Genomic DNA, 12,891 nt, shown 5'->3' with positions numbered 1-12,891 from the left:
TAGACACTAACCCAAGATCTTGTTCCGATCTGATAGATGAGAAAACTGAAATTCAAAGAGATTGAATCGTTGTCTTAGATTAGTAGCTAATATATGGTAGAGGAGAGACTCAAACCTCCGACTCATAGTCTTTTGTTCTGTGCATCACATCACACTACCTTTAAAAGTCAGAGAGGAGAAAGGATCCCCAGGGGAACATTCAGCCACCTCCCACTCCTATATCCTCAAATTGCACATGCCCAGGACCATGTAGTCCAGCATGGCTCAGCTGGTGCTCTATACAGGACAGGTAATTTGAATAATTATTTTGATTAAAATTGTATCAACTTCCAGAAAATGATTTTGCATGACTTACCATATCAAAATGAACATAAAAGAAGATATTCAAATTTAAGAGACAAATTTAAAAAGCCATTGGTAAAATATGAGAAGCATTCTCATAAAAGTTAGGGAAAAGGAAAGATGCCTTTTTTATCCCTTTTAATTTTGTCATCACTGCTACCACTGACCATTGTACTGGAGAGCCTAGACAATGCAACAAGACAGGAAAAGATATACACTGTGTGTAAATATTGAGATGGAAGATATTAAAATGTCCTTGTTTACAGATGATATGAATGCCTACCTATAAAATCCAAAAGATTCAACTAGAACACAATTAGAACTAATAAAATTCCAGTAAGGTATAAGATCAACATACCGAAACAAACAAACAAACAATAAAACGGCTCCCCATAACCCTGTAAAAAGAAGGAATTGAGAATTACAGGCTTACAACAGCAATACAAATATGCTCCCAGATCAACCTAATGAAAACATGAGAAACATCTAAATAAAGAAACTATAAATATTCACTAAGGAACTGAAGTAAGAAGACCTGAGTAAATGAAGAGACTGAGCACGTTCCTGGGTGGAATGACTCAATATTGCAAAATTGCCAGATCTCCAAATTGATCTATAAGAGTCCCAATTCAAATCACAAAGGGATTTTATGGTACTTGACAGGCTTGGTTCTCAAGTTCTTCTGTACTATGATTAAGAATAGACAAGACACGACCAGGTACTGTGGCTCACAGTCCCAATTCAAATCTATTGCAGTCCCAATTCAAATCACAAAGGGATTTTATGGAATTTGACAGGCTTGGTTCTCAAGTTCTTCTGTACTATGATTAAGAATAGACAAGACACGATCAGGTACTGTGGCTTACGCCTGTAATCCCAGCATTCGGGAGGCTGAGGTGGGTGGATCTTTGGAGATCGGGACTTCGAGACCAGCCTGGCCACATGGTGAAACCCTGTCTTTACTAAAAATACAAAAGTTAACTAGGCACAGTGGTGCATGCCTGTAGTTCAGTACTCAGGAGGCTGAGGCAGGACAATCACTTGTACCCGGGAGGTGGAAGTTGCAGTGAGCCAGGATTGCATCACTGCACTGCAGCCTGGGTGACAAAGTGAGACTCCATCTCAAAAAAAAAAAAAAAAAAAAAAAAAAAGACAAGACAATTTTAGAAAAAGAATAATGAGCATGCTGCAAAACTAGTTATTGAAGAAGTGGTTTGAAACAGCAATAGTTAAGCAGACTAATGGAACAGAGTAAAGCCTTGAAATAGATTCATATGTGTGGGAATTTCATAAATAATAAGGTGGTATTTACTGGGGCTAAAGGAAGACTGTTCAAAGATTGGCACAACTTAGTAGTCATTTGGGGAAAATAATTATATCTCTACCTCTCACCACATACAAAGTTGAATTCCAAAATAGATTAAGGAATGAAATGAAGACACTATAAAAGCACCAGAATAAAATTCAAAGTGTTTTAAAATGCAAAGTAAAGCCAACCAAAAACCTAGCATAAATCAAGAACAATTGAAAAGAGAAGAGAGGCTGGGAGAGGTGGCTCACACCTGTAATCCCAGTACTTTGGGAGGCTGAGGTGGGTGGATCGCCTGAGGTCAGGATTTCGAGACCATCCTGGCTAACACGGTGAAACCCCGTCTCTACTAAAAAATACAAAAAATTAGCCGGGCGTGGTGGCAGGCGCCTGTAGTCCCAGCTACTCGGGAGGCTGAGGCAGGAGAATGGTGTGAACCCGGGAGTCGGAGCGTGCGGTAAGCCGAGATCGCGCTACTGCACTCCAGCCTGGGCGACAGAGCGAGACTCCATCTCAAAAAAAAAAAAAAAAAGAAAAAGAAAAGAAAAGGTAAAACATCTAGGAGAAGTTAGTTACCATAGTTGTGTTCTAAAAATGTGTATTTGGTGGCACGCTTGTTGGCAACCAAAGGTAAACATGCAGACTGTCACCCTTTTTAGTCCATTTATTCTTTTATTCTTTGCTCTAAGGAGATAAGTGGGCAAAGACCTGACACACAAATGCTTATCATAACATTTATCATAATAAAAAATGGCTATTATCTGAATAAACATCAGCTCTTATTTATTGAGAACCTACCTCATGCCAGGCACTGTGCTAATTCTCGTTATTTAAAGGATATGAACAAGTTAATGTGAAGAGCAAAATTTCCCCTAGCTTTATTATTTGAATAAAGGACAGTGGATCTTCTATGGCACTTATGAAAAAGATAGAGAAGTGTTTTTTAAATGCTCTTGGATGGATCCTTGTAAGAGTGTGCACGTATGTGTGTCCATGCTCTGTGTGTGGGCATGCACCTTATATGTGCTTTGTGTGTAATAGACGTGGCTGCCAGGCTGGACAGGAGCTTAACTCCCCTTATCCAGCAAGGGACATTGTTAAACCCTAGGGATTTGGAAACAGCTTGAGGTTGGGGGAAGGAGCAAAGGGACTTTGGAGATGTATGAGAGAGGAGTGGGGGATATGGCTGCAGAAATGTGTTTCTCCTTTTCCAGACACTGTCCAGTGTCACTTTTTTTCCTGTTCCTCCTTCCTTATCTCTTTCTCTTTCTCTCTCTCTCTTTCTCTCTCTCTCTCTCTTGCTCCCTCTCTATTTTTCTTTTTCTTTCTTTCCTTATAATTCTCTTCTTTTTTAGGTCATAATAATATATTTTCAGGAAGATAAATCCTATGAAGAAAATAAATTAGGGGCATGTGATTGAGGGTAACTGTGGGATAGACTGAGATGAATTCAGGAGATGATGATGAGAAGGAGGAGCCTATTAAGTCGAGATCTAAATGACAAGAAGGAGACAGCTGTTTAAATCTCTCTCTCTCTCTCTCAGAAATGGGATGATATGACAATGTTTTCAATCTCCTATTTCCACTTCATCATGCCATTTTTGTCATGTCGATAAATATATATTGATGTACAATTTCTTTTTTTTTTTTTTTTTGAGACAGAGTCTCACTCTGCTGCCCAGACTGGAGTGTAGTGGCTCGATCTTAGCTCACTGCAACCTTCACTTCCCAGGCTCAAACGATACTCCCTTCTCAGCCCCCCAGTAGCTTGGACTACAGGCACAGCCACCATGCTCAACTAACTTTTGTATTTTTAGTAGAGACGAGGTTTCACCATGAGGCTCGTCTCAAACTCCTGAGCTCAGGTGATACACCTGCCTCGGCCTCTCAAAGTGCTGGGATTGCAGGTATGAGCCACTGTGTCCAGACTGATGTACAATTTTTTTTTTTTTTTGAGACAGAGTCTTGCTCTGTGGCCAGTCTGGAGTGCAGTGGCGTGATCTCGGCTCACTGCAACCTCCGCTTTCCGAGTTCAAGCGACTCCTCTGCCTCAGCCTCCCGAGTAGCTGGGACTACAGGCGTGCACCACCACGCCCGGCTAATTTTTTGTATTTTAGTAGAGATGGGGTTTCACCATGTTGGCCAGGATGATCTTGATCTCCTGACCTCATGATCCGCCTGCCTCGGCCTCCCAAAGTGCTGGGATTACAGGCTTGAGCCACCACGCCCAGCCTGATGTACAATTTTTAATGGTCCGTAATATCCCAGTGAATATCACTTTATCACAATTTACTTAATCTCCTTCTAATGTTCATTTAGGTTATATCCAATTTTTTATTATGATAAACAATAGTATGACAGGCATCTATGCATCAGATCTTTTCCCACTTATCTTCTTAGGGAAAATTTCTGGAAATATGGTAGCTAGATCAAAGAGCATGCTGCCTTTCACGTTTTGATCCAGACAATCTCCCCAAAAGACTAATATGTTCATTTTCCCATGCTTTCCTTATGGTTGGAATTTTCCATTTTGATAATCTGTGTCAGTGTGAGAGATGTAATATCTCATTGCTGCTTCGACTTGAATTTCTTTGGTCTATAGTAAAGGTAAGTATCTTTTTATTTGCTTATCATTTGCTTACATTTCTTTTCTTTCTTTTTTTTTTTTTCCTGAGACGGAGTCTTGCTCTGTTGCCCAGGCTGGAGTGCAGTGGCACAATCTCAGCTCACTGCAGCTCCCAGGTTCAAGCAGTTCTCCTGCCTCAGCCTCCCGAGTATCTGGGATTACAGGCACACACCACGAAGCCCAGTCAATTTTTTATATTTTTAGTAGAGACAGGGTTTCACCATGTTGGCCAGGCTGGTCTTGAACTCCTGACTTTTTGATCTGCCTACCTTGTCCTCTCAAAGTGCTGGGATTACAGGCATGAGCCTCCGCACCTGGCCTGCTTATGTTTCTTTTTGTGAATTGGTTGTTTCCAGTTTTAGCTACTTTTCTATTGAAAAATATATTGTGTTGCAAATACATTCTCTCCATTTGTCACTGGTGTTTCAACCTTGTTTTTATTGAAAGGATACAAAATAAGTCAATAACAAAAATATTATCAGGTGGGAACAAATGCTATGAAGAAAATAAATTGGGTTATGTGATGAACTTTTTTCTTTTTTCTTCTCTTTGTCTCTGACATTCAAAAGCTTAAATGGAGTCTCAGATGAATCAATCTGTTCCTTTAAGGTCTTTTTACTGCTAAAAAGACATTCTCCACCCACCCCAAGATGCAATATAATAATAATAATAACAATAAATAATCCATATTTTCTCCGGGTGTTTCGTTTCCTTTTTTGGAATTAGGGTCTCACTCTGTCACCAAGCCTGGAGTGCCGTTGTGTGATTATAGCTCACTACAGCCTCAAATTCCTGGGCTAAAGTGATCCTCCTGCCTCAGCCTCCCAAGTAGTTAGGACTATAGATGTGTGCCACCATGCTTAGCTAATTGTTTATTTTTTGCATTTATTGATTGATTGATTGATTGATTGATTGATTATTTTGAGATTGAGTCTTGCTCTGTTGCCCAGGCTGGAGTGCAGTGGTGTGATCTCGGCTCACTGCGACCTCCACCTCCCAGGTTCAAGTGATTCTCCTGCCTTAGCCTCCTGAGTAGCTGGGATTACAGGCATGTGCCACCACACCCGGCTAATTTTCATATTTTTAGTAGAGATGGAGTTTTACCATGTTGGCCAAGCTGGTCTCGAACTCCTGACTTCAAGTGATCTGCCCACCTTGGTCTACCAAAGTGTTGGGATTACAGGCATGAGCCACCGCGCCCAGCCAACTAAGCAACTTTTCTACCTCTCATCTACACTCCTATCCTGTGTGTGTAGATATGATCTTCTTTGTAGGTTTTGTGGCAAGATGCTGAGAGGGAAGCTCATACTTTTTTTTTTTTTTTGACAGGGTCTCATTCTGTTTCCCAGGCTGATCCCAGCTCACTGCACCCTCCACCTCCCTGGTTTAAGAGACTCTCCTGCCTCAACCTCCTGAGTCCCGAGTAGCTGGGAGTACAGGCACGCAACACCACACTCAGCTAATTTTTGTATTTTTAGTAGAGACAGGGTTTCACCGTGTTGGCCAGGCTAGTCTCAAACTCCTGGCCTCAAGTGATCCACCCGCCTCGGCCTCCCAAAGTGCTGGGATTACAGGTGTGAACCACCACTCCCAGTCAGGTCATGTTCTTAAATAAAAGCCTTTGAAGTGTTAATCCTGCTGTCTTGAAGCCACTCACAGCAAACGTCTATATTTAAAGAGACCAGAAGTGCTACTTAAAGTGGGGTACCTGAAGAAGATCAGGCCCATACACCTGGTTTCCAGCTGTCCCTGATCATGATGATGTGACTGGAGGGGCTTCTTCAGCAGCCTCTGTTGCAGACATCTTCAAAAGGTGCCCATCTGGTTGCCTGGGGTAGGATCCCGGTAAGTGGAGACCACAGGATGTCCTCCTGAATACTGTTAGATGCTCTGGTTGCTGGGCACCCCGCCTGGCAGGCAAAGCAGTTACCATGACAACTCCCCCCACATGTCTGTGATTTTTTGCATTTCTGCTTTTCTAATAAGTAGCGAGGTATTCCATGGACAGGGGAACATGGCTCCAAAACAGAATGTCCTCTGTTCCAGGAAGGGGGACAGGGAGGAAAGGAGTAGAGGTGTGTACATGTTATGATTCACCAGTATAAATGCGTTTGTGTCCACTTCTGGGTTAAAATGTGTGCCTTTGGTTATGCATCAATGTATGCATCAACATGTGTCATGTGACGGGGTGAATTACCGGTTATCTGTCCATTTCCTTTCCTGCCCTCACAGCTGCTCCTATGCTGGGAGAGTCACTCCAGCCCTTTGCTTAGGGGAAGTGCTGAGTCATTGCTCCAGCTGGGTTTCTGTCTCCTTTCCTTCACTTCCATCTTTTCCTTAGTCCACCCCTCTTCCTTTCTGGTTTCTCTCTAAAACTCTCGTCCCCCTTCACCACCTTATCAGCAGCCTGGACTCACTTTCCCCAGGTTAACTCAGGGTCAGGAAAGAAGGTACCTTATTCTGTTTCTGCACTTACTCCCTCCTCCCCTTGCCTTCTCAGAAGACTGTTCTGGGTCCTTCTCCTTACAACTTCTGTCACTCAATCCCTGAGAAAACAGGACTCCGATAAGTCTGACCCAGGAGGCTAATTCTTCCATGTATTCTTGTTGATCCTTCTCCAGTCCCTCTCCTCCTAATCGGATTATGGCAGTGTTTCATGCCTTGGGGCATGTCAAAAGTGAGATTTAACTAAATGTTACTCATTGTGGCCTTTGCTCATTCTACGTCTCCAGGTGCCAGACCACAAGTTCCTGGAGGGGTGTGTGTGTGCAGTAAAGGGTGGGTGCTGTGTCTAAGAGTTCAGGGGCAGTATCCAAAGGCAGGATGTTTGTTGGGGGTTGAGAGGGGCGTCTCTGTAGGGTCTCTGCTCTCTTTCCCATCCCCTTTAGGCTCCTCTAATTCAGAAACTCTAATCAAATAGCTAGCCTCACTAGCTAGTTCCAAATAAGGTGGACCAGGATTGTTTCCCCAGCCAGAGGTGGGAGAGTAGAGCGGCTGCCCCGCCCGCTCAGTCTGGTTACTATGGCGACAGCCGACAGCCGCGGGGTGACCCAAGTGATCCTCCCTCCCTCCTCCCAAACCAGGAGAGATGACGGCACCGCGCTGACTGCGCCAAATTCCAGCCAATGGGCGGCTGCTCCCGCCTTCCCTTCCGCCAGCTCTCCCCCTCCCTCCGGGAACTCGATTCACAAATCTGGACTGGGGATTTCCGGCTCCAGGCAGGTTACAAGGGCGCTGGGCTGAGGCCAGGGCAATCGAGTCCTGTCGTCCCGGGAGGGCAAGTGGGGACCGACATTCTTGGGTTCTGGAGTCAGACTTCTGTAACTTGCCGCCAGAATAGATGACACCCTATTCCCAAATTATCCGGAAGACCTAGTTGAGGCCGAGTCTGCAACTCTTCCTGCCCCTGCAAGCCCCGACCCCGCCCGAGCGCGCCATTCAGCACCACGGACAGCGAACCCGGGCAGGTCCCCCCGGGTTCTTTCCGGATCTTCTCGGCCACGGCCGGACTAGGGTCGGAGCCGCGGGCACTCTGTTGAAGCCAGGCCTCTTTGGGCCAATGAAACAGTGAACAGGGCGCTTAGCCACGTGGCTAAGAAGGCAATGGGGACCGAGCAGGGATCTCAGGCTAAACAGCGCATTTTCCCTCTTGTTTCAATCCCAGAGAATGGCTTCCTTCTCCCCAGCTGCCCGTGTTTGCCCCTTCTTGGGGATAAAGGGAAGGGTCTGAGTCTCAAGCAGGGATGGACCTCCCAAGACTCCCGAGTGGGTGTGCGACCAGGGCATCGTCGAAGCTGCCCCACGGTGGTTGGGGGACGAGGAGAGAAGTATGGCAGACAGGCCCCACTTGGGAGTGGTGAACACAGACTTAGGCCCGACTGTACTTTTGACCGATATATGGTGGGTAGAGATGGGGAAGAGGGGAAAAATAGCAATAAGGACTAGCTAGTTCTGCCTCAATGGGTCTCATCACAGAAAGGGCACAACTCCGCTGTCCCCATCATTCGGTCTGTAAGTGGCCCGGGCATTAATGAGGAGCTAGGTCAGACAAGATGGAGGCGGAAGTGGGGGGATGGATTCAGCTTTATCACCGGGCCTCACCCTCAGATTCCTCGCTTTACTCTTTACCCTCTGTAAAATGGAAGCCGATGGCGGGGGTGGGGATGGGGAGGAGGAGAAGTTCTCAGGTACTTGATCTTCCCTACTAGAGCCCCATCTCTTGCCTTCCTGCCTTGTCTGTGACAGTTCCACTACCACTCCCACTCCCTCCCTCCCGGGGCCCAAAGAAAGACCGGCGCAAAACCATCTGCAGGCGCTTCCAGCGCTTTATAGTTCTTTCCGGGACAGACGGACAGACAGACAGTGCGGCCTGCTCTGTCGGCCCGCATCATTGGCACCTTGGACACGGCCCCAGGCCCAACCCAGTCCCTGGTACTCTACCGGGAGGATTCCGGTCCCGCCCCAGCTCAGCACCTCGGACAGTTCCCGGCCCAGCCTACCCCCCTCCCCCCTCCCTCCGCAAACAACCAAATAAATTAAAAAGGGCAGTGGGGAGGGGAAACAAAAAAGCTAAGGATAAGGAAGCGGGATGTCCCTCCTCCAAGGTAAGAAGTTTTCTTTTCCTCCCACCTGTCCACTGAGGCGCCGCGGCCGGGATGGTCTCCCAGGTTGATTTTGCCTCCAAACCTCAGCCTCCTGAAAGAAGCCGGCAGCCCCTTCCCCCACACCCCCCCAGCTCCCAGCATGCAACACATTGGAAAAGGTGGGGAGAGGCGGTGGGGGTGGGGCGAGGGACCATCCTGGTGGCTGTCTGGATGCCTGGGGCTGCAGTTTCTCCTGGCACCTCAGTCGATCCAAATTAAAAACTAATATTCCCTTTGATCAGGGGAGAGGGGTGTGGGGACTCAGTCAGGAATAAAAAATGCAAGCTGACACAAGTGGAGGAAGAAGGCAGACAGGAGGAAAGATGGTGACACATGACAGGAGCAACAAGAAGGGGAGATGGGGACACAGGTGCAGGAGGAGAAACAGGGGTCAACGGGGTACAGTCAGGCAAGGGGTAAGATGGAGATGCAGACACACAAACCCAAGGAACGGAAAATGGAAAGGCAGGGAGAGGAAGGAAGAAAGAGAGGAACAGGAGAGAGAGGGAGAGAGAGAGAGGAATGCAGACAGGAAGAAAAATGAAGACACAAAAAGGAGGCAAGGAAATGGACAAAACCGAGGGGGAATGGACTGAAGGGAAGGGGAACACCCGGGCAGAAATGGAGAAATGGGGGCGCAGACAGACGGGAAGAGTGAGGTTGGAGTGCCCTTCCCGCGCTCATCTTCCGTCCCCACTCCACGCCCAGCAAATCCAAACACCGCGGCCTCTGGTGTCCCGGCCTCCACTTTCCCCTGAGGGGCATGGGCGGCTCCTCCTCCGCCCAGCCGGGGCGCTGAGCGGCGATAACAGCGGTGGTGGCTTGGTTGTCCCGGGGGGGTCCGAGCTTGTGTCGGGGGCTGGGGCGGGGGATGGGCGCGGTCCCTGCGTATCCCTAGCGGTCCAGGTTCATAGTCCAGTGCTTGGTTCCGGCCGCGCAGCTGTCCCTGGCGGCCGAGGAGGCTGCGGGCGCGCCCCCGCTCGGTGGGCCCCCGCCGCTGGCGGCGGCCTCGCCCTCGTTCTTGAGGTCTTGAAAGACCTGCGTGAAGAAGTGGGGGTCGGCGTTGAGCCGCAGCATCTGCGGGCTGAGCCGCTGGATGAGGCGCAGGCAGCGCTGCCAGAAGCGCTCCTTGTCGGGCTCCACGAGGAAGGGCTTGAGTGGGTAGGAGATCTCGTTGCCCATGTAGGAGTAGGCGAGGTAGAGGCAGGTGAGGAAGGCGGCCTGCAGCTCGGCAGCCGACGCCAGCTCGTCCCCACGCAGCGACTCGCGGCACAGCAGATACACGAACACCAGGTTTGCAGGCGTAATGAAGGCCTGGTCTTGCCAGCCCTGCAGCAGCAGCGAGCGGTCCACACCGCGGAACCAGCCCACCAGCTCGCCCGGGCTCAGCTCCTTGAGGCGGTAGCAGCGTCGGCACACGAAGTCGCCCAGACAGCGCAGCAGCTCGCCGGTGGAGGCCTGCACGATGACCCGCCGCGGCGAGCCGCCAGGCACCTGCGGCGCCGCCTGCGGGGCTGGGGGAGGCGGCGGCGGAGGCTTTCCCCCGCCCGAGCCCGGCGGCTGAGCGGCCGCGCTGCCCCCCGACGGTGGCTCGCAGGTGGCGGCGGCCGCGGGCACGGTGGGCACTGGCACCGCCAGGGGCTTGGCGGTGCCGCCGCCGTCGGGGGGATCCCGGCCCTTGCGGAGAAGGTTCTCGCGGTTGCGTTGCTGGACCAGGGGGTCGGGGCCCGTGGATGCCGGCTTGGGTGTCACCTTCTTGCTGCCTTTCTTCTTCTTGGCGGACGCGGCCACCAGGCGCTTCCAGGTGAGCGCCGAGATGAGCACAGACGGCCGCTTGAGTCGGCTCTCGCCTTTGCCGCCCTTGCCCACTGGCGGCGCCCCGTAGCCCCCCAGCGCCTCGTCCCCCGCGGGCGGCGCCTTCTTCTTCTCCTCGGGCAGCCCGCCGGGCCTCCGGCCCTTGGCCGAGGAGGCAGGGGAAAGAGAGAGCACCGTGCCCATCCTGCAGAGCGGGGCCGGCGCCCAGGCCCCAGCGGGAGCCGCGGGCGGCGCCGCTGCTACTGCAGCCCCGGGGGACCCGGCGGTGGGGGGCCTAGCCCCGGCCCGGGCGCGCGGACTGGCGGGGGAAGGTGGCTGCTAGGCGGCTCCGCTGCTCTGAGCCTGAGCTGCGCCAGCTGCAGCGTCAGCCCCACCCCTTGGGCCCCTTTTTTCGCCGCGCCGTGCCCCGCCTCACGCGGCCAATCCGCTCCCGAGTTGCACTCCTGATGGGCAGCTCCCATGACCAATAGACTCTTGCGCTTCAATTTCAAGTCCCGCCCCAATCCCCACCCTCTGCCCTGACTCTTTTCCCTTCCCCCGAACGGAGGAAGGGGAAGGCGGTGGTCGTTGCTCGAGTGGCCTCCTTCAGGGTCAGAGTTGAGGAGGGGTGGTGGCTGCTCCTACCTCCTCCGGATCCTAGGGCCTGGGTCAGCTTGTTCTGATGCACTGGGTCGCGGTAGCAGATAAACCATGGGAACAGCTCTCCTTCCCTCTGCCTTTGAATTTTTGTGGGGGCCAATGTGAGCAGTGAGTACCCTCACCGCATGCCCAGGTCCCAGCTGGGTCGCGTTGCACTGGCTCCTCCAATGGGACTGTCAGGTCTGTTTCCTCTTTGCGACCCCACCTCGCCCCCCACCCCCCAGGTCGCTAGGGGGGCTGCAGCAGGCACATTTCTGCCCTGCCTGTTTGGGAGTCCTGGCGGAGCCTCCTTGCAGGTCACAACCCGCCTCCTTGGGGGTTCCAGTTTGAGGGGGAGAGGGGGAGCAGCAAGGTCTCAAATATGCCCCTGAGGCTTCTGCTAGCCGTCCTGATTCTCTGCAACTGAGCCTGTGGGGCAGACCCTTGGCTCTGGTCCCTGGGCAGCTCCTCTCGGTTAGTTGTCCCCACTAACACACACAGATCTCATACTTGGGTGGATGATGGATAAGGTTGGTCCCTGGGGAAATGCTAGAAATTGGATCACTTGGTCTACCCAGTCCTGGATAGCGAACGGAGCCTCCTGTGTGGACGGAAGCCCAAGAGGGTTGGACCAACCTCCACCCCAGCACTGGGTCCAGGTCGAGGTGGGTTTCATCATTAAGTGCTTCCTGCAGGTCAGGTTCCAGCTGTCCTCACTCCCAGGAGCAAGCTGTTAGGCTGGGTCCTGTCCACTTCTCTCTGGGTCTGTCTGTTCCTTCCTGAGTACCCATCAGCCCTTTGCCCTGGATTTTGGACTCCCCAGGCCTTACTTACCTGCAGGTCTTGAGCACAGCTAGTTCTGGACCTATTCTATCTGCCTTGTTAGATCATGTCCACCCTTCTTGGAGCCTGCTCTCTGTGGCTCCCCCAGCACAAGAGTCTTCAGGCTTCTTAAGTAAGTGGACCTTGTAGGAGCACATGGGTTCGATGTGGAGACAAACACCTGCCTATGTATTTCAGTGAATTCTCAGGATTGCCCTTGGAGTCACCTCCATGCTCCTCACAGACCACAAACATAGCTCCAAGGATCCACTGCTGTCAGGGTTGGTTTGTGCATATATGTGTGTGTGTGTGTCACTGCAGATAGGCTGTTCTAGAATCTACTTGGGCTGCAGTTCCAGCTACCAGAGGTACCAACATTTTCCCAGCCATTCCACAGCCCCTGCTCACTCACACCCTCCTGGAGGCCTGTGGTCTGCCTGTCTCCATTCCCCTCCTCTTTACCACCGTGCACATGCAGCCTTGTACCTTCTCCCTAACTCAGCACCCAATATGCACTTTTTCAACAGGGTATCTCTGCTCCCTAGGATCTGATCTTTATTCTCTTGCAGCCCAAGCTGACCTTCCCAAACTCTCATTCTCCCCATAGTTGTGGAAAGTGTTCCCTCTTTTCAGCTCCTGTAATTGGCCCCACTTCCTCCTACAAGGTGTTCTGAGTCACTCTTTATCTGCCAACCAAGCAATAGTCAGTTCACTGG

The 12,891-nt window shown here is 50.8% G+C and overlaps 1 protein-coding gene across 1 annotated transcript; it reads right to left on the bottom strand.

Moving 5' to 3' along the window:
* Nucleotides 1-8,579: 8,579 nt before the first annotated feature.
* Nucleotides 8,580-11,085, bottom strand: CDK5R2 (cyclin dependent kinase 5 regulatory subunit 2). The gene has a single exon (XM_054478581.2). The coding sequence runs from the start codon at nt 10,916-10,918 to the stop codon at nt 9,815-9,817; it is 1,104 nt and encodes a 367-aa protein (XP_054334556.1). The 5' UTR covers nt 10,919-11,085; the 3' UTR covers nt 8,580-9,814.
* Between the last annotated feature and the right edge of the window lie 1,806 nt (nt 11,086-12,891).

The sequence above is a fragment of the Pongo pygmaeus genome, chromosome 11 (assembly GCF_028885625.2).
Source record: "Pongo pygmaeus isolate AG05252 chromosome 11, NHGRI_mPonPyg2-v2.0_pri, whole genome shotgun sequence".
Lineage (NCBI taxonomy): Eukaryota > Metazoa > Chordata > Mammalia > Primates > Hominidae > Pongo > Pongo pygmaeus.
The sequence above is the reverse complement of the archived record's forward strand: the minus strand, read 5'-3'. Positions and strand labels throughout refer to the sequence as shown.